The sequence below is a fragment of the Sceloporus occidentalis genome, unplaced genomic scaffold, assembly GCF_023333645.1.
Source record: "Sceloporus occidentalis isolate IW3139 unplaced genomic scaffold, rSceOcc1.0.p SCAF_250, whole genome shotgun sequence".
NCBI classification, from domain to species: Eukaryota; Metazoa; Chordata; class Lepidosauria; order Squamata; family Phrynosomatidae; genus Sceloporus; species Sceloporus occidentalis.
In genome coordinates, this window is record NW_028317230.1 from 263,876 (window position 1) to 286,481 (window position 22,606).

Genomic DNA, 22,606 nt, shown 5'->3' on the forward strand with positions numbered 1-22,606 from the left:
ATGTACCTAAAATGCCCAATTTTTATTGTAAAGAGAAAAAAAAATTATTTAATAAATATATACAAAAATATAACAATTATATTTATTCACAGACTATACACTATACATTATACAGGGGGCCGGCTCACTGATTTATCTATACATTATACAGGGGGCCGGCTCACTGATTTATCTATACATTATACAGGGGGCCGGCTCGCTGATTTATCTATACATTATACAGGGGGCCGGCTCGCTGATTTATCTATACATTATACAGGGGGCAAGCTCCCTGATTTATCTATACATTATACAGGGGGCCAGCTTGCTGATTTATCTATACATTATACAGGGGGCCAGCTCGCTGATTTATCTATACATTATACAGGGGCCGGCTCCCTGATTTATCTATACATTATACAGGGCCTGACGAAGGGTGAGGACTTTTGTCTCATCAACCAGAACAAACATTCTGACTCCGAACAACTTGCTATTTTTGTAATTCAGGTCACTGGGCCGAGATGAAGAGTAATCCGTAAACAGATTTATTCCCCCCTGGAGACACAGCCGACCCCAAACACTCCTCCAGAAAGGGGCGAGACAGAGCGACGACAAAGTACCCCCCCCCCCCCCCCGCTTACAGGGAAGGTAACAAGATCATCGTTTTTACTGTACTGAGAGGGTAGTGGATACATGGCGGAGAGGGGTTATGTGACTTTGTGCCCTATTGCTGGGTATTTGTGGGGCATTTAGAAGAATAATGGGGTTTATTTACCCTGTTTATTTTTTAAAGCCGTTTCCCCTGTCAGTGGCAGCAGCCCCCGCAGCATCAGAGGGGCCGCTTTATTCCGATACGGATATCAGTGAATCGCCGGGTTATGGGAAACCCATATAAACCCAGACCCCGCCAGCAGATCGGCCCCATCCGGCCCCCGTCTAGTCGCCCGTTTCTCCTGCTGTAAAGACTCAAACCTTAATCAGTCGCTGGTCTCGCCTTAGATTCAGGAGCCGTATGTCTATCCCATGCATGTTTAATTTACCTCCCTGTATTACCCTCTACCACCTCTGCTGGGAGGCTGTTGCACTTATTTACCACCCTGTGCTTGTCCTCCTCGCTGCAGAGTATTAATGCTTCACACAGCTCGTTAGAAGATCATTAAAGGAACAGCGAAGCAGGAAAATAAAATGAAAAAGAAGTTGGGAAAATTTAAAAAAGTTCAAAACACTTCAGCCCGACGTCACTTTTTGGATGTATTTGCCAAAAAAAAAAAAAAAAAAAAAAAAAAAAGTCTGCGGGGAACTCATTAATTCTAAAGTTTCTGTACAAAGCGGAAAAGTCTTAACAGGCAAAAATCCTTAATCTTAGTTATTTTGTATTATTTCGGACGGCTGGCAGGGGGGTTCGCCGGGATTTATTTTGTGGGGGTTTCGACGTTCGCCACGGAATAGAAACGAATGCAGGACTCTATCGGGTGAAAACGGGGCAACCCCGGAAATACTGGGGAACGAGGACTCTGTGGTTTATTAATTTCATATGAAAACAACTGCTTTTGGGGGTAATTAGCAGGGAAAAAAAGTTTACAGACTAGAATAAAACTCTAAGATTTACACACAGAGACACAACAGGAGATTAGAAGCCGGCCCTGGGAGCCATAAGCCTATCCCATCCATTTTAAATCCCCCTACTGTATTACCCTCTACCATTTCTGCTGGGAGGCTGTTCCCCTGATCTACCACCCTCTCAGTAAAGTAAAACTTCCTTCCGTTCCATCTCAGCCTCTGATCCTCTAGTGTTAGATTCTGGTCTCTTGTAACTTTTCTCCTCGTCGTTTGGTAGATTTAGAGATTTTATTATTATTTCTATGTTTTAGTTCCGACTCTCGGAGGAGGAGGCCAGAAATGACCCGACAGATGGGAACACAAAGACTCCGCCATCTTTTCAGCCGATACATTGAGCGTTTCTTTATACCGCGAGATAACCGGAGAGGAGAATCTTCATAAGCAAAAACCACACAAAGGCAACAAGTCAAAAGCAAACGAGCGGCGGCCCCGGTGAGCGGCTCCAAAACAATGGCCGCCTCCCGGGAGACGGAAACAACGGAACGGAATTCAACCAAGAGACAGCTGGCGGTCCACGGTGCAGAAGACGCCCGTCCGTTCCCACCGGTCAGCAGAAATCTGGAGGATACGCAGCTTGGCCTCGGGTTACCCATCACCGGCCCCCGCTGGACAGACTGACACAGAACCAAAAAAACAAATGCATGCATGTAAAGGATGGGGGAACCCAACAGCAACAAGAATGGTTACTGAACCACGAGACCCCCAACAGCCCCCCAGCACTGTATACAGTAATATAACCCCCCCAGCGCTGTATACAGTAATATAACCCCCCCAGCGCTGTATACAGTAATATAACCCCCAGCGCTGTATACAGTAATATACCCCCCCAGCGCTGTACACAGTAATATAACCCCCAGCGCTGTATACAGTAATATAACCCCCAGCGCTGTACACAGTAATATAAACCCCCCCAGCGCTGTATACAGCAATATAACCCCCCCAGCGCTGCTTACAGCATTAACCCCCCAGCGCTGTATACAGTAATATAACCCCCAGCGCTGTATACAGTAATATAACCCCCCGCGCTGTATACAGTAATATAACCCCCCCAGCCATGTATACAGTAATATAACCCCCAGCGCTGTATACAGTAATATAACCCCCAGCGCTGTATACAGTAATATACCCCCCTAGTGCTGTATATATTATATATATATATATTAGTTCTGTGTAGAAGTTATAATGTGTCGGGGCGCCGTTATTCGCACAGATTACTCCCGATGATGATATCGGTTGGACGATGTTTTCACGCACGGCCCGCCGGAGAGGTTATGATTATCGAGCCTTCGCCTATTTGCAATGATTTGTGCGTCAGAATGAAGATTGCTAATAGACTGCGGCGTCGCTAAATGCAACGGAGCCTCATTGGCTGTGAGCGTTCATTTTACCTGTGAGAAACAGAGCTGAAAGCTTCCTGCCGGCCAGTATTGCCAAACGAGCCAAACATATATAATCAACAGCCCCCCTGTATAATGTATAGATAAATCAGTGACCGCCCCCCCCCCTGTATAACGTATAGATAAATCAGTGACCGGCCCCCTGTATAATGTATAGATAAATCAGCGAGCCCGCCCCCTGTATAATGTATAGATAAATCAGTGACCGGCCCCCTGGATAATGTATAGATAAATCATCGAGCCGGCCCCCTGTATAATGTATACTTAAATCAGTGACCGGCCCCCTGTATAGTTAAATCAGCGAGCCGGCCCCTGTATAATGTATAGTTAAATCAGTGAGCCGGCCCCCCCCCCCATATAATGTATGGTTAAATCAGTGAGCCGGCCCCCCCATATAATGTATGGTTAAATCAGCGAGCTGGCCCCTGTATAACGTATAGTTAAATTAGCGAGCCGGCCCCCCCATATAATGTATGGTTAAATCAGCGAGCCGGCCCCGGAGCTGGCACTGCTGTAGTTAGGAGATCGCCTCCTTTACAAGAAGTGACAGAACCCACAAAATAATTACTCACCGAAAGGTCATTCATAATTTTTAAATGAGTTAATTAGCGCCCAGCCAGCAACCTTTATTGCTGTAATTAATAATTGATTAGGCGATAAATTAAACACTATTTTTCATCAAAACCCTAATTATATTCCCCCCCCCCATCATGTTGATCAGACCAATAAAACTGTTTTGTAAAAATAGTAAAAATATGTTTGTTGGGAACGGAACAGATTCATTTGAATTTTAATCATTTACAGAACTTTCTACACAGAAAACATATATTTCATAGAAAATCTAAAATTTTAAAAGAAAATTGTATTCCTTTAAATATAATGCATTGGGACAGTAAAAAAATTGTAACTTTGGAGAAAAAAAATAAAATATATCTTCAATCTCTAGATTGTAAGCTCTTTTGAGCCGGGCCCTCCTTACCTCTTGGTTCAAATTGTTATGTTATAGAACATGACTGTGCTATATAAAACAATATTATTAAATAAGAAAAATAAAACTAAAACATTAATACTAATGAATAACTAAACTAATATCAATACTAAAAATAAAAAATTACAGCTTAAAGTATAAAAGGGCAGGGCAAATATTCTCCCCAAAAAATAAATGCGTTTTTATCTTGGATTCCCAAAATGTAAATTTACCAGCAAAATGTATGCAAGATATTTTGTAATATAAAATATATAAATATTATATTATATTTTTGCTTTGTTTAACACACGTAAACCCTTTTTATATAATTAAAGGAAATATAAAGTGAGTGAGAGAGAGCTGAATGCTGACATTTTTTAACGCAGGTTCATGAATGTCAGACATTCATGCGGCAACATTGTAAGAAGCGCAGACATTCGCTTCCATATAGACGTTCATTCATTCACCTTCATGACACGGACATTCTGAGACTCGCACACTTGCAGATAATGATTCGCCGTCGGCGACCACAAAATAAACCATTGGATGTATCAACAAATCAGAACGCAGATTAAATAGCGGTAACCGGACATCCCAACCTTACCGATGAAGTAGGCCAGGAGGATCACCAGTGTGACGGAGATAACGATGGCGCTGAGGGCGGCGCATTTCCAGTTGCAGTATTTATACGGCTTCTTCAGGTTAAAGGCGGGTCTGGAGAAGGTGCTTCGCGGGAGCGGCCTGGGGGGCGGCGAGTACACAGTGCTGGAGGTCAGGGGGTACCCCGGCGACGTCGTGCAAAACAGAGGGGACGTTCCTCCGGGTTTAAAAAGGAAATGCCTGCAAGAAACAACAGGAAACAAAAAAAACACATAAACAGGGCAGCTAGACCCTTCCCTGCCGCTAATATAGAACAACTCCCAGTACACTCAGCAAGTGATCAGCGGGTGGTCCCTAGAGGAGGATAAAAAGCCTGGGGTGGAGGGCAACCATCTGGGGGGAGGGAGGGAGTATCCGAAGCTCCCCAAGTTCATCCCATTTAAAGCATATTGAGTTTAAAAATTAACAAAACATCCACAGAACTTTTAACATTGCTTGGAATTCTAAAAAAAACACTGCAGCATTCCGTAGGAACGCGCCGCGCGCTCCAGGCTCAGAAAGATGCAGAGACGTTTTCCCAGCAGCGATCCTTCGGATTAAATAAAAACAAAGCTGAAATATCGGGAAAAATATTTAGAAGGAACAGAACTGAATATATATATATTTATTACAAACCCAAAGAAATATAAAATAATTGTATACGAATATAAATCATTAAAAAAAAAATAAAAAAAATCAAATACAATCAGTGTTTCAATTGGTACCGTGCGGGATGTTATTAATTCTTTGAAGCAGGAGTTTAAACTTCTTTATTTTATATCGTTCTGTTACAGTAACATCCCACAAATCTGTGTGTCTTTTTCTTATTTATATATATATATATTTATTTATTTTTAAAAGTGATAAGCGAAATACATTTTAAATAAATAAATAAAAAAATAATATTCAACAGGGAGCAATCAGTGTTTCTATTTCTGCAATTCAGGATAATATTAAAGTTCAGAAAGTCTCGTTGAGGCCACAAATAAAAATAAAATTGGAAAAAAAAATTACATTTTCACAGGAACCGTTAAGTGTCTCTTAGAAAAAAAAACGTAAAAAAAAAAAAAAAAAAAATCCAAGAGGAATTTTGGCCTTACGTTTTCTAACATCCCCCCAAAAAAAGGACTTTAATATGATCCTGGAAGTTTCATGATCATGGCTGCCCCCCAACCCCCCGGCCCGCTGGCGTGACACGAAGGAAGCGGGTTACATGCAGAAAATCACAGAGCAGGTAATAGGATGCGTGACGTACCCGTCATTGAAAGCAGCGTCATGTCGGGAGGTGGTGAGAATGTCCATCTCAATGGGGTTGTCCTGCAATGTCTCTACGAATGGCTGCTTTGCTATGTTTCTACACACAGATGAGAAGACGAATGAAGGCCGTGAGTCATGCATCGATGGAGGAAGCCAAAGTCGCCGGGCATTGCGTGGTGGCGCGGGGGGTTTAGATGGCTTTGGTCGGTGGACACACACACTCCCACCTTAAGCGGTACTAGTCGTACATTAATACATAAAAACCACTAACAAAGCAGAATTCATGTTTCAAGAGAAATGACCCAAGACTATAGAAATCATCTGAGCATCGATTCTTAGCTTCTACCCCCCCCCCATCAGATATTGGGGTCTTCAAGGTAGATAAGTGGAACAGCCTCCCAGCATAAGTGGTAGAGGGCAATACAGTGGGATAGACATACGGCTCCTGAATCTAAGACGAGACCAACGACTGATTAAGGTTTGAGTCGTTACAGCAGGAGAAACGGGCGACTAGACGGGGGCCGAATGGGGCCGGTCCGCGGGCAGATCTGTGTTTCTTTGTTAGATGCAAAATTCTTACGGTGATCTCGTCATGACAGTGGAACGGTCCAATCACTAAGAACCCTCCGCCGGTAGTTACAGGACCAGAACGACCCCAGGGGTTACTTTGTCTGCGGGCTCTGAACACATTGTTACGCCGGCTGTCGGCAGAGGAAGAGGCTGCCGGGTCGGATGGTGCTGAGATTATTTTCAGGTTTGGATCAATTCTCCGTGGAACATAAACAACAAATCAACACATTCCGCAATAAAGCTAAACATTCAAACACCAATTCCAACCGGCATCAGAATTACGGCAAAAACTCGCAGAGCGTCCGCGGAGTCGCATTAAATCAGGGGGAAATAATTACGAGGTTCGCCGGCATCAGAGATCGACTCGGAGATAAAAGAATTCCGTGATAGAATCCAAACGTCCATTTAACTGAATGCTAAAACCTTCTCCAAAAATACATAGATTTAAGGAAATCTGCCTGCAGGGTGCAATAAGGAGCCTTTTGGCAAACGTTCTGACTCTAAAGCTACGAAAAACATACCTGGGAAGGACTTTGATAAGCAGGTTTTTTAAGAAAGTTTGGAAAAAATGTTTTATATATTTAATTTTTTTTTTTTTTTTATTTTTTTTTTAAAGGACGGGAAATGTCTGGCCACAAAAAAAAAAAATAAAAATCAAAAAAAAATTAATGAATAGAAATATTTTTTCATATATTATATATATATATATAAAATTGACCACAACATTTTTAGACAATTTGCCAACAAATAATTTGCTACATACTGGAGCAATTGTTACATTTTTAACACATGTGTAACAGCACCCCAGCTTGTTATAACCCAATTGTCTGACAAAGCCTAAAATCTCAAAAATAAATAAATAAAAATGAGATTTTTAATGTTTTGGAATTTATATTAATCAAATTTCACATTCAATTTGTATCCAACAAAATGAATGAAAAACTTTTTGATCTGCAGGTTTATAAACGAAAAATGTAAAAGAGAATTGATTTTTATCAATAATTTTTTTTACATTTCACAAAAAAAAAAAAAAAATTAAATGTAAAAAAATATATATTAATTTTATTTTTAAATATAATTCCTTATAATACGAGTTTTAAAGCTTTTTGTTTGTGAATTATTATTCCCAATTTCCGTAATATTTTCACTTTAAATCTGAGGAATTAGAATCAACCTCCAGCCCCCCCCCCCCCATATAATTGTTTATTGATTGACACAGGGATATATCCAGATCAACCCTTTAAGATGTTTACAATCTCCATCATCCCCGACCTCCTTGGGAACAGATGCAGAAGAGCTGACAATCGTTCATCACTGCCACAGGTTGACTGATGCCCCCCACCGATCCCCCTCGGCAGACATCCCCCAAAGAATGAAAGTCAATATGCAGAACGGCCATCTGTCCAGCTCAGCGAGTTACTGATCCACCTTAGACATTGTCAGACTGCAGATATGCCCTGGAGCTGGGTGGGGGATTTGGGTAAATAATCACTATTTTTGGACACTTGGAAAGAAAAATACTTTTAACAATTGATTGTCCAAGTCAAAACTTAGGAGGCGAGCGGCCGTGCATGCCTTCAGGCAGCCCACCCCCACCATCACAAAAAGTTTCTACCAGGTCTTGCTCTTCTTTTCTTGATTTTGTGGTGGGATAGAAGTCCCTGGACCCCTCTACAAGTTTTTATTATTAATCTGCTCCCCCCCTTCCTTCCCCAAGAATTAGAAATCAGGAGGCGAAGTCGATTAATTGATCATCGATCGGTGATATATCAACTAAAAGTCTTAAAATGAGTTTTCTGGGCATAGATGTGCTACATATTTACATCCTGCATGGTAAAGATCCTCATGACTGGTGCAGGACTCGGGAGAGGAAATGCAGAAAATAATGCCAATTAAAATTATATATATATATATATATATATATATATATATATATAAAATCACATTATTTTAAAGCTGCTGTTCCCACCTACTCTCCACCTAGTCCGAACCTTTCCCAGACAATACTTTTGAATTGTGTGAATTTGGGTTGGGAACATTTATTGTCATGTGACAAAAGCAGGCACTGATAGGCTGCTGCCATAGAAACTGGCCCCCAAAAAAAAAAAAAATTAAGATGAAAGAATAAAATGAAAGATTTGGTAAGGTTTATTTGCTTACACGCAAGAGACTGCAATAAATGCTAAGTGGAACAGCACCTTAAAAGCAATGGTCCTTTGACATCATCATTCCCCATAATATTGATGCAAGCTGCGTCAAAAACAAACCTTGGCTTACCGTGCTAAAAATTACACACGGGCACCCAAAAAGGTCAAATGACAGAATTATACAACGCTATTTATTTTAAAATTATTATTATTAACCCCTCCGGTTCCAAGGACGCCTTCAAGGCTTTCGAGGTGAAGGGGTTAAAGACCAATTTGCCAGCTAACACAACATAGTCATTTCTTTTCTGAACGCCATTGGTCATTCCCGGGCTAAATAATGATGCGGAGCCCTGACCCGCGGTCATTAGTTTAGCAATATAGATGCTCCGGCATAATTGGCTAATTAGAGAAAATGGCCCAAGTAATTTTTTCTGATTAATGCGTTCTATTAAACGTCAGATTTAGTTACCGGTCACAAGGAGCGGAAAGAAATCAGGAGAGGGCGTCGGAGTCACAATCAGGAACACACGCATTCCGCGTTATATCAAATAAAAAAAGAAATGAATGAAAATTATATATAAATATATACATATAATTATATATAATATCCAATGACATTAAGGTATAGACTAGTAAACTTTTTTTGTGACTCCTAACATTTTTCATATCGATAATTTTTTTTATATTCTAATTGTTCAGCAATCAGCTTTTTATATGGAAATCTAAAAAACAAAACAAAAAAAAAAAAACAGAGTAGGACTTTGTTGATTGGGGGGAAAAAAAGGGTTAAAAAAATAAAAGATTAAAAGCAAAATTGTTTTTTTCCCCCCCAAATTATTTTGTGTGTTTTTTTTTTTTTTTTAATTTCTATATGATTTGCCTAATCTGTCACACTTTGTAACGTATCGCCGCAGGACTGAAGCGCTGCCATCTGAATAATGTTTGCATCGCGGACGGATTCCCCGCAGTCTTGTTAGCGCTACGTCTGGATACGTTGAATACCCGTCAGCGACCTCTAAATAGCGACCCCTCTGCCTCACTCGGAATTATTTCGGCTCCCAGATACGGAATCCGTACAGAGAAGCATTCTGTGAACCCAATTCCTTTTCATTTTAATAAATACAACGTAATATTTCATTTGCATCCGAGATTTTGGGGGTTCTTTCATTAATCAGCTAATCTTGGCCGGATCTGGGACTAGTCGGGTGTCATCACGCGGATCCGCTCACCCCGTAAGGGAACCCAAACTGCTTATTGAAATGTCCCACTCCCTTAACCCCCCCAAGATAATGAATATGGGGGCAGGGGAATCGCAAAACCTCGGACCCGGTCGGCGACCAACATGCTCATTTATCTTCTCCCACATGTCTGTCTAGTAAGAGTTAGGAGGCTACCTACCCCCTGCGGGGCAAGTAACTAACCCAGAGGGGCAGGAGGTCATCTCAACAGCCAACCAAAGTATGGCTAAAAGGACCAAGAAGAACCAGAGATGATTGACCTGAAGACACCATGCGGATACAATGTAGCACCTGCCCTACTCCGTTTTAGTCGAGTGTTGGGCGAGGGTCTTTCCGCCCCGGTAATTACCAGGTCACTTGCTTATTTTGATTCTCTTGTCAGCACCTAATGTCAAAACAGCCCCGTGGATTCCCGACGCAGACGGAGCGCGTTAAATACCTGGTCTCCAGGGGAATGTTACTGTTGAGAAGCCAGTTTTCCTGACCATGAGCCGGTTCCTGGTTGCCACCGGCTGGCGGCTCTCCGGACAGAGAGTGGTCGGTGGGAGCGGGGCTGGGGTTACTACGCGGGGTGAAATTCCCTCGGTTTAGCGAGTTGATGGAGGCCGCATGGTGGGGGTTCGGTACGTGAGACAGAGGCGGGGGAGGGGTCCTCAAACGCAAGTGATTCTGGAGGCCCAGGGGCTGATCTGGAAGAAAAAACACATAAGGGTTTAGTCGCCAAGGCCCCAGCGGTTAACATGTTAAACATTCAGTTATAAACTATTTAAAGGGAAACATTTCACAATAATCAGAACTTACGAAAACAAAGAATTCTAAGAATTTGGTTGGTGCCAAGCACCTTTCCTACGCCGGTAATTACCAGAATAAAAACATTCCCGCAGATTTATCACGAATGACATCGAAAGGCAAATTTAGCGATTCCTGCACCAGTTATAAAGCGAGTTACGCAAATCAAAAGATACACTTCGGAAGGAGACGTCGGGGACGCGGGGTCTAAAAACGTGACGGGTATCCCAAAAACTGATCCATTAACAAGAAATAATAAAAAAAAACAGTAATAACAATAATAAATACAAATAACACTAATAAAAAATATTATGCAAAAATAATAACGCTAATAAATACTACGCAAAAATATATATAAAAAATATTATGCAAAAGTATATATAAAAACAATAATAATTTGTGAATCTCAACTAAAAAGTCATTAAAATATTTGTTCTCAGGTGTGGCTACACAGAATTCTGGCCCGTCTGTGGCCCTTGGGGACTGAAGTTGTATATCCTATGTCAGGGGTGTCCAAGTTTTTTCTGCAGTGGGCCACTTCATCAGAATTGTATCCGTGTGAGGGCCGCACTCACTTTTCACTGTGAGAAAATACGGCCTTTAATAAAATATGCAGATTAAAATAAAGTAAATGACGCAAAACCTTTACTCTTCCTCTCACTGATTTCTGGGCCTACAAAGTTCTGTGACTACAAATTAATAGGATAAGTAAAAATAAAATAGTTCTATTTATTTTAGCGATGCACTAAAATGAAAATCTGGACCAAAACCGAAAATTCAGGGTTCACTTAGCCGAAACTGAAAGTGACCCCCACCCCTCACCTTTAAAAATAATAAAAAAAATACCACACTTTTAATAAAAGTAAGTCACACACCAAAATTGTACAAAAAAATTATATATTATGATTGTTAACAGCAATCTCAGGCATACCCAGATTCCAGCATGTACTGGTTGGGTGGGCATGATAGGAGTGTGATTGCTGTCAACAATCATAGATAAATTAATAGTTATTGTATTTTTTGTCCAATTTTAGTGCGTTAACACATCACAATTGGACAAAAAAAATCAACAATATGACTTGGCATGATAGGTTTTTTATACCCAGGCAACCAGTTAATGCTGGAACCTAGGCATAATGGGACTGTGATAGCTGTTAGCAGATTGCTGTTAGCAATCACACTCCTATCATCCCAAGTCAGCCAGTACATGCTGGTACAGGGTCCCTGTAAGTGCAGACCCCATACTGCTGGCAGCATCAATACACAAGGGGGGCAGCTAGCCAGGTTTCAGCATGTACTGGCTGACTTGGCATGATAGGAGTGGGATTGCTAACAGCAAACACACTCTTTTTATACCCAGGCAACCAGTGAATGCTGGAACCTAGGCATGATGGGACTGTGATTGCTGTTAGCAATCACACTCCTATCATGCCAAGTCAGCCAGTACATGCTGAAACCTAGCTAGCTGCCCCCCTTGTGTATTGATGCTGCCAGCAGTATGGGGTCTGCACATCACTTACAGCCACCCTGTACCAGCATGTACTGGCTGACTTGGCATGATAGGAGTGTGATTGCTAACAGCAATCACAGTCCCATCATGCCTAGGTTCCAGCACTTACACATCCATGCTATCACACACACAAATTCATTCATTCACAGATTCATTCCCCTCAATCACGCACTCATTCAAACACCCTCCCCCACCCCCTTACCTGCAGTACAGCTCTCGATGCCCCTTACAGACTTCAGCAGGGGGCGCGGCCTCCCGCTTCCTCTGTGCAGTACAATAGACCCTCCCACAAGTAAGCAGCAGGGCTCTTGTGATCCTGGCTGCCGATCTCACGCGGGCCGCACCTCGAGGTCCCGCGGGCCGCATTTTGCGCGCGGGCCGCATGTTGGACGTCCCTGCTCTAGAACGAGACACTTTTTTTTGCTTTTTTCCCCCCGTTTGACGGAAAATCAACAGTTTATTTAAATTCCGAGCACAGACACCAAAATACAGCCTGATAATTACGTCAGCTTTTTTTTTGTTATTTTGTTTACTTAAGTACCTGCCAGGTGTGTTTTTTCCCCATTTAATTTTTGGATGTTTTGTGTTCGCTTGGTACCTGCCAGGTGGGGGGGGGGGTTATGGTTAATATAAAAAGCTGGATGCTGATAATGTCATAACTCAGCGTGGGGAGGGGGGCACAGATTATATTATATACACACTATGTGTATATATATATATATATATATATATATATATATATATATATATATATATATATATATATATATATATACACATACACACTATGTGTATATATATATATATACCGTGTTTCCCCGATAGTAAGACACCCCCGATAGTAAGACGTATCGGGAGTTTCAGAGGGGTCAGCTAATATAAGCCGTACCCCGAAAGTAAGACATATGTCTTACTTTCGGGGAAACACGGGGGATTTGCCTACGGCCTACGGCCGCATTAACGCAGGGCATAAGGGGCGCCTGCCCCTTAGGCCCGCCGCACCTGCGACCGGGTCCGCCACTCTAAGGGGCCGGGAAGTCCCCACCAAGGCCGGCCTTACGTGTCTGCGGCCGCACAGGATTTAAATTAAAACATCGGGGTTTTTTTTTTTAACTTTATTTAACATCCTCCATGTTAAATAAAGTTAAAAAAAACTTTATTTAACATGGAGGATGTTAAATAAAGTTTTTTTAACTTTATTTAACATGGAGGATGTTAAATAAAGTTGAAAAAAACCCCCGATGTTTTTATTTAAACCCTGTGCGGCCGCAGACCCCTAAGGCCGGCCCCTTAGAGCAGGGCCGACCTTTGGGGTGTGCGACCGCACAGGGCGCCACACTCCAGGGGGTGCCAACCTGCGGCACCCGGCACCCCTCCAGAGACGGACAGTAATGTCCGCCGCTGGAGGAGCAGGCTCGCAAGGGAGCGGTATCGGAGGTCTTTAACAGACCTCCGGCTCCCTTGAGTGATTTTAAGCCGGGTTCAACCCGGCTTAAAATCACTCAAGGGAGCCGGAGGTCTGTTAATGACCTCCGATACCGCTCCCTTGTGATCTGCGCGGCAACAGCTGTTGTGCGCCGGGGTTTCTTGTCAGATCCCGGCGCACAACACTGAAGCCGCGCCCACCGCTGTCCGTGCCCTCTGACCCGGAAGGAGACAAGAACTGGCGAAGAGGAGGAAAAGAAGCTGAAAGAAGAAAGGAAAGGTAGGAAAGCATTAAATTCGAAAATTTTTTCCCAATATAAGACATACCCCGAAAGTAAGACATAGTGGGGCTTTTAGGGATAAAAAGAAAGTAAGACGCTGTCTTACTTTCGGGGAAACACGGTATGTATATATATATATATATATATATATATATATATATATATATATATATATATATATATATATATGTATATGTATAATACCGCGTCAGAGTGGGGGAGGGAAGCCCCCGTCACACTCCACGCGCATTCTAAACGCACTCACTTTCTCCGCCGAGAGAAATAATCGACTTCACGCTCAGAGAAATCAATATATATATATATTTCACGGCCCGGCTGTTGACCGAATTCAGAGCGTTTCCTCCAATCCCGTTTAAATAAACGCAAAGATCCGTATTAACCCCTTACACGCCAGGAGGGGGGGGAATCTAAACATTCAAATGGTCATTTGGTGAGAACACTTTTGTGCTGGGGGGGGATTTTGCCTCCTTAAATGTAGGATAGGAAGGAACCGCGGGTACTTTACCCTAAACATAAAGCCAGCAAAGCTATTAAGTTATTCCTCCCCATGCAGGGCAGGAGAAGGAGCTGATGGGGCTACCCTTTACCCCAGGGTATATAAAGGAGGGGGAGACATGGAGGCATCCGGCTCCCTTATGGATTTTTCTATTTATAAAAAATATATATATTTAAAAAATCTTGCAATTTAGGAAACAAAATGTGTTAAAAAGGCAGAAAATCCCCCCAAAAACAGATAAAACCTGAAAATCCTGAAGAGCAACAAAGTTTCCATCCCACCGAAGGCGAGGAATCTCCCAGCGATCAGCGACCCCTGCAGTGTCAGCCGGTCCAGAATCCCCCCATCAAAAGGAAGAAGCTGAGACCACCGGAGCGTCCCTAATCATCCGAGACCCTCCTTACACAGCTGAGAGGACAGGTCGCCGAGCTTTCGCTCCGGGTCAGGAGATCGCCGCGGGACCCTCGTGCTAACAGCGGCAGTTGGGTTACGCGGACCCCGCGAGACGGTTCACCAACAGAAACAAGACGCCCCCGGTGCTGTGCATGCGCCAGAAACACAGCACCCTCAAAACAGAACCACCTCCCAGGTTACATTTATTACACCCGGAACTCCCGGCAGATCGGCCCCATCCGGCCCCCGTCTAGTCGCCCGTTTCTCCTGCTGTAAAGACTCAAACCTTAATCAGTCGTTGGTCTCGTCTTAGATTCAGGAGCCGTATGTCTATCCCATGCATGTTTAATCCCCTCACTGTGTTACCTCTACCACTTCTGCTGGGAGGCTTTTCCACTTATCTATCAACCATACTGTAAGGGTGCGTGTACCACAAAATGTTGCCCATTTTTATTTGTTTTCAAGTCAACGACAGGCTACCTTTACCAAGCCGGGGACTGCATCTATCCGTTGTACTGCGCTGCGGAATATGATGGCGCTATATAAAATAATACATTATAATCGGGCCACGTTGCTACTTTTACTGACGCACCGTGCCTTCCATCTCCTTATTCCTTCCCAGTAACGGGCGCCGTGGATTCCGTGTGTGTTGATGGGGCACAGAAGGGCTTGGCGCCCCGGTAAGGCTGACACCGGAGAGTTACAGACGCGCAGTAAATCCCATGTATTATGAATGCCGGTGCGCGGGCGACGCTACATCAAGGGGAGGAAAAAATCCTACGCCACAAACAGATATTTAGGAATCACGTTCCGATGGAATATTCTCAAAGCTGCCAAATGTCCATTAATATAGACAAAAAACGCTGATATAAAGAGTTAACTCCCATTAGGACGCGAAATCTGATAAGGAAAAAGAGCAAAAATATACATGTCCCGGGGCTACTGGACATGCAAACTGTCACTCCAATCTCTGTATCAGTCCATGATTGGATAAGAAACGTATAAGGGGCGTGGCATGCCCATACATGGGAACAAGGGACCCGAGGTATGTATCCTATTTATTATACAGGGGGCCCCCCGCTGGATGCTGCCAGGGGCGGAGTCTGCCGCGTTTAATAATCTCAGTGAATTTTCCAATTGGCCGAATAAAAACAATTTCACCAAATAGAAGCCAAATATCCTGTTTTAACTATTCCGCTTAACCCCGACACATTTTGTTCGGATTCTGTACACCGGAAAGTATGAGGCGGAAAAACTACTTTTCTGAAGGTTCCGCCTTAAATGAGAAATTTAAACGACGCGTCCTGCTTTACGGCGGCAGGAAGCGGCATCTCTGTATCGTTCAATTAAAGAACGTAATTACCGTATATCCCTAATCCCGCCGGGGAGACTCAATTACAACCGCGCTGCCAACGGATTGGACGGCGCTCTCGGGGTCTTTTAATAAAACCGTGCGCAGGGAGGTGCGCCCCGGTATCTGCGCCTTTAATAAACGTCAACAAGGAAAAAAAATACATTGAGAGTTTTGGGGGATTTAATTAACAAGAAAAAAATAAAAAAAAAATAAAAAAAAACAATGGACGCCCCGGCAGTGATGGCTCCAGATGAGAAATTCAGCCATTTTTGGGTGATATAAGCAGGGTTTTGGGGCTCATTAGACCAACATGTATATGGCGCGAAGGATTAACGTGCTGTTCTCAGGATCTGCAGGATTATTCCTCCCCGTTAAATTCTCTCTCTCTCCCCTATTGTTATATTACTGATGGTTCAGACAGCCTTTGGAAAGGGGGCATTGATCAGATAACGCTGGCTCTGCCACGGGCTGCCACCGGTCTCAGCTTTTAACGAACAAAACAATAAACAGCGACCGGGGCAGAACAGGAGAGCGCGTGAGCATCGACTTCCACGCCTGGAATGCAAAGGGTTAAGGGCTGCGTGAATAATACGGTGTAGGAAGCGATAAACCCCGGACCCCCCCGACACAATAACGGCTAACGAGCGGCGCAGCCGTCACACGGAAATTCTTTTGTCGCCTGAACCCAAAACAGAGAAGACTGAGAAGCGGCAATCAAGAGACATCCGCCGGCCGCCGGCAGGTAATTACAGTAATCACGAGCCGCCCAGAAACTTCCCGCAGACCTCCTACAACTTTCTGCCAACATCTGCACACCTCCGGCGGGGGAGGGGAGATCAGCGGCCTTATCCGGATCCTTTAATAGATGGGAAGCGGGTTTAAGGAGAGACAAAAGGGGGCGGCCACGGAAATCCACGGACAAAAGGGCTTAATCCGGAATAAAAAAAAAAAAATAAAAAAAAAAGAGATTCAAGGTGTGCGGGGGGACGTTGTCACTTTATAACAATAACTAACTCTGCATCAACCTCAGCCTGCTAGATCACAATCATACAGAGATAATCAATCCAGTATTTTTTATGTATTATCTATATATATATATATATATATATATATATATATATATATATATATATATATATATATATATATATATATATATATATAATATATATATTTTTTTTTATTTTTTCTTTTCTTTTTTTTTTTTTTCTTCTTTTTCTTTTAGGAATTTAGGCCTTTTAGCAAATCCCAGACTAACCAATCACAATATATATATATAGATTATATATATTATATATGCAACCAGGGCTGGGTTGTAAATTGCATTAGAAAGTGGCAGCGAATAGAGGGGTAGAGATAGAATCCTTCGGCAGGATTTGAGGAAATCACTCAAAAAAAAAAAAAAAATAAAAATAAAAAAAAAAAGCTCAGTAGGCACTTTGTGTTTTCGCAGAATGGGTGTAATATAAAAAAACAGCTCTTTTTTATTTTTATTTTCAATGTTCCACAGGAATTTTCTGAAAACACTAAAGTATCCATAGCGATATAACATTAAAAATGTATAGATTTGTTTCTTCTTAAAGCTGGAAACGCGTCTTGACGGACGCTATAAACACTCAGAGCCCCGTTCTCACTTTCCTTCGATCATCTGGAGGTTAAAAAAAACAAAACAAAAAAAAAAAAAAAAATCTAGTTTTTTTTTTGGCTGCATGGATCGGCTGTCGGCGACGGGCAAACAACCAGCGGCGATCGCCTCAAGAAAGCAGGGAGTAACTTCTGTTTTAAACGCCGCTTTCTCAAATCTCCGATTGGAATGGAAGGATAAGCATGGGGGGGGGGGGGCAAGGAGAGGCGCCTCAAAAATAATAAAAAAAAATAAAACCTTCAGACCCACAGTGGGGTCGAGTTGTTGGCCGTTTTGCTTGCACAACACGTAAACAAATGCATTTTTTATGACTGCCTCCCGTTCTGCTGATGTAGCCGTAAAAGTCATCAGAAGCCATTAGCGAAGCCGCTGCCGCCGCCTCGCGCAGATCATCCCCGTCAGAGCGTCCCACGAACCCAACGTCTGCCCGTACCAGGGGGGTTAAATGGTTAATAAAAAGACCTTTAAGAAAAGAAATGGTTTCTTTGGAGAAGCTTGGGGTTTTCTTCCCTCATCACTCTCAGCCATTACCGACAGCATTCGTTTGTCTTCTTGCAGTCTGGCTGGGAGTGCTGAGGGACATGACCTCCGGTAATGGAGCCGGATAGCGGACGAGACGACGCATTACCCGGATGGAACCGTATTTTATTTTATTCCTCCCCAATCATTTTGAAGGTCCATAAAACTTTGTGTTACAAGAACATTGGATACAATCCATCGGCGGCGCGGCATCCTCCGCGGGAGGCCGTTTTATGGCTAGATCTTTATTTGGAATCCTAATTAAAATTAGCTTCATGAAAGCAAAAGACCGCGAAGGAAATCGGAAACGCGAACGAAAAAAAAAAAAATTTGCTTAAATCCGCATTTATGGTTTATCTCGCGAGCCTCCGCCTCCACGCCTCCAGAATTTATTATAAAAATCATCAAGATAAAAAAAGCCCATCGCTACCCATTTCTTTGACAAAAAGTATATATATATATATATATATATATATATATAATTAATTATTTAGTTCAAGGAATGTCTCCTAAAACGGGAGTATCTGTAACAAAAAAAACATTAATTACGTTACTTGGAAAAAAAAAAAAAAAAAAAAATTATAATTTTTTTCTCCCGAAGCAAGACATTGTAACTAAACAATTAAAAACAAACAAAAAAAAGTAAAAAAAACTTTTACTCTACTAAGCTGGTCAGCTGGGAAACAAAAACTGAGTGGTAAAAAAAAAAACAAACACCCAGCCCAACCAACAATCTTCTACGCAGGGGGCATAAGCATACCTGCCAAGAGCCTCGAATTTGACAGAAGAGACCCCAAAAGGTTCTCTCTCCATTATTTCCCCAAATGATCGAACATTTCCACGAAGAGCTTTCCTCGCCCCGGGCTTACCAGCTTTTATCATCATTTTCAATACAGCTGAGGGGTTTTTTTAAAGAAAAAGAAGAAACAAAAACAAAAAAACCCCCCAAAAAACTAACAAGCCACCGCACTGGGCTGCCTGCTCCATGCACCCACCACTGTGGGGTTTTTTCTCTCTCTTTTTTCTTATTTTACAGGAAGCCTGCAATTAAATTTAGATTTTTATTTAAAACATAAATGCGAGGCTTTAATGGGAGCGCAGTATATAGGGGGGGTGCAGTATATAGGGGGGGTGCATGAAGCCAACACTGGGGGCCAGCAGCAGCCCCGCTATAATCCCTGTGATTTTTCTTATTTTATAATAACGCTCCTTATCGACAGGAAACAAAATAATTGTCATAAAACAAAGGGATTGTAAATCAGCCGCTAGCAGCGCCTAATCTCTGCCCATAACACATCTATATTTCACAATGGAAAATGAACGGGAGACTCCTGAGACGCAAATCCTTTTGTTTATCAGCTTGAAATAATAGACCAATTTAACACCCTGCGAGGAATAACGGCTGCGGAAATCCCAGGCATTTTATACTCTGTTTGGTGAGCATTCCTTCCTCCAATAAAGCCGACTGATCGACTGCTCGGCCGCCGCGGTATCTTTCCCTAATCCGCTTCATTTTGGGGGTAAATGGGGTGCGGCGAACGCCCTCCCCAAAAACCGACCCGAGCGACGCCGGCTCCACGCAGAACGCGCAAAACACAGAGCCTCGTCCGTAGAGACGTTCAGACGGACGTTAAAGTATCGCGATCACTAAGGACGGTTTATTTCCCGGGACTCAAAAGAGCCCCCCCCAGACTGTTTTTTTTTTTGTCATTTCATAAATTTTTGCCCCCCCATAATATGAAGTTTTCAGGCAGCTGCATATCAGCCGTTTGTATGATTCTCACTCTGTTATCTGATCCCCAATCTACTAAACCCCCCCGACTCCTTATCATACTGCCTGTGGGGAACCATAGAACGGCTCGGTCTTAATCACTCAGTTGGACTCTGACTAATGCAAGTCTATGGAGGAAGGGACTTCATTAGCATCGCCATAAAGCATCAGCTCAGTGTGGTGTTTGAGCCGGGAAAATCACCCAAAATATCACATGACTGACAGCAAGGTATCAGTTCCGGTGTCACTCTGAAGGCAGATGCTGCTGGCAGGGCAGGAGTTAACGTCACTTTGACACGTCATTTAGGCGACATATCCCTGTCCGTGGTAAGCGGCGTTAATTAGCGGATATGATGTCAGCGTTCCGTATCGTGATGTAAACAGTTACAGGCGTGTAAGAGGCTGGGCAGATGCATGGCGGCGCGGCCGGTTATCTGATCGCGGGCGACGGCTTTATTATTATTTGGAGAAGAAAGGAAATCGAGGGCGAGAGCAGCGACGGCGATGAACGTTTCCGCGAATAATTAAACCCTGCAGATAATTCCGACAATTAAGAAACGATAAAGGAAGACGCCGGCCGGCGTTCTGTTTATGCCAGAATTTGGAATACCTCGGGACTGCGCTGCGGAGCGCCGAGGGTCTCCGTACGGCGGAGAAATTAATCAGCGCTAACAAACCCCCCAACCAGCAGAGCCCCCGGTACGGCTCCTGGCCCCCAGAGTCAGGCGGCCGCTATACGACTTTCCAAGACGATGTATGCCCGTGGCTGATTCATACCGCCAACCACCAAGCGTCCCTTTTCAGTTTGACCAGTCCCTCTTTGGGCCCCAAACCCCTGTAAAAGATTAAACCGATGTCCATTATCAGAGAAAAGCAAGGTGGCGGCAGCACCCGCGTGATGATGTCATAGAGAGACCGCGTTACAATGGATTAAGATGAAGGGCAGTGCAGCTGGTTAAGGGAACAAATGAGGGCATTAATTAGGGCAATTTACTAATCAGCGGGCTCTGCCCCCGCACCGGGGCTTATTAATTATATGCTAATGATGCTAAACAGCGCGGCTCCGTATGCAGATTTGGGAAAACGCCGCCCCAGCTGCAATTAAAGCGAATCCATTTTAAGAAAAGGACACGCTAACGAGATCGTTACCGTGTAACGTGCAAGCCTTTAACCCTTTGCCTGCCGCACCCAGCATTTTCTACGCAGGTGACCTGAGCCTTTAACAGAGAAAACTTCCCCCGTCACAGCTTTTAACTCAGGGAATTTGTCGCTTCAATGCAGGGGGTTCCCCCCCCCCCGGGGGGAGCCGAGAACGGTGGCAGCCTGTGGCAGGGCCAGCATGATCTGATTAATTCTCCCTTAACAAAGGCTGTCTGGACCAATAGGGGAGAGATAGCAACCCCTCCTCTGGCATTGCAAGGGTTAAACGCAAGAACCCATAGATTGTAAGCTCTGTGGGCCCCTTTAATGATAGATTTCGGGGGGGGGGGGGCGCGGGAAGAGAATTCCGGATAACCCTTTTCATTCAGAAATCGAGACGAATCTCCCGATAAAATCCTTACGAGATACAACGATCGCTGCCGGCCGCCGCGCGTCCGTCTGATACGAAGCGGCTCATTGGCCACGAGGCCTGAGAATTAACCTCTTAACGGCTTCACCTATTTATCAAAGAGAAGAGCAACAAGTCTCTAACCCTCCGGCCGACGAAGGAGATGTCAGACGAGAGAACAGGAGGCCGGAATCCAACGCTAGAGGGTCGGAGGCTGAGATGGAATGGAAGGAAGTTTTACTTTACTGAGAGGGTGGTAGATAAGGGGAACAGCCTCCCAGCAGAAGTGGCAGATGCCGATACAGTGAGGGGATTTAAACATACATGACCAATGACCGATTAAGGTCATTATAGCAGGAAACATGGGCAGACCAGACGGGCCGGATGGGGCCGGTCAGCCGGCGGGTTCCGTTTGGATACTTGGGATCGGGACTGGCTGTAGGTGGCGCTGCGTCACAGGCAGACATTCGAGGAACGAGAATCAGCGCCAGCCTTACGTGACCTTGAAAGCGAGAAGAGTAGCCTTATCCGAGACAATCCCGCGTGGTGACATCATAAGCAAGGGTTAACTGCGAGGGGTGGGGTTTATCCTTGTGTAGAAGGGCATTACTGTGATGCAGAAAGGGTTAAAATCTGTAATTCCCAAGCAATGACCAAAAGGCAAAGAAAACTCTTCATCCCAAAAACGTTAGATCACAAGCTCTTCGGACCGGAAACCATCACAATAAAGAGAGTTACAAAAAGACCTCTTCGGTCTCCTCACCAGATTCCTGCGATTTCTTTCTGCATTCCTCAACCCAAAGCGAGCCATCGGAGCCTGCACATTCTGCACTATACATCACGCTACAAAACGTATGGATCAAAAGCAGTACTACGGGCAGAGCAGACGCTCCATCGGGTTTCCATGGTAACTGCTCCATGTGGAATTTCCAGAATTTCTGTCTGTCCAGATTGTTATGCGATGCTCTGCTTATGTCCTGTTTACCCATCGTACAGCGCTGCGGAGTATGACGGCGATATATATATAATAATAATAATA

The 22,606-nt window shown here is 43.6% G+C and overlaps 1 protein-coding gene across 4 annotated transcripts in view; it reads right to left on the reverse strand.

The window, feature by feature from the left end:
* Positions 1-22,606, reverse strand: part of LOC149276033 (teneurin-4-like) — a 144,744-nt gene that overhangs the window by 45,581 nt on the left and 76,557 nt on the right. For 3 of the 4 annotated variants that reach the window (XM_089503995.1, XM_089503991.1, XM_089503992.1), the window contains 3 exons: positions 10,254-10,503; positions 5,858-5,956; positions 4,568-4,803 (listed from right to left, as the gene is read on the reverse strand). In XM_089503995.1, the coding sequence (XP_089360121.1) occupies positions 4,568-4,803; positions 5,858-5,956; positions 10,254-10,503 (585 nt within the window). The remainder of the gene's footprint in view (positions 1-4,567; positions 4,804-5,857; positions 5,957-10,253; positions 10,504-22,606) is intronic. The other variant, XM_089503994.1, reaches the window with a different exon arrangement.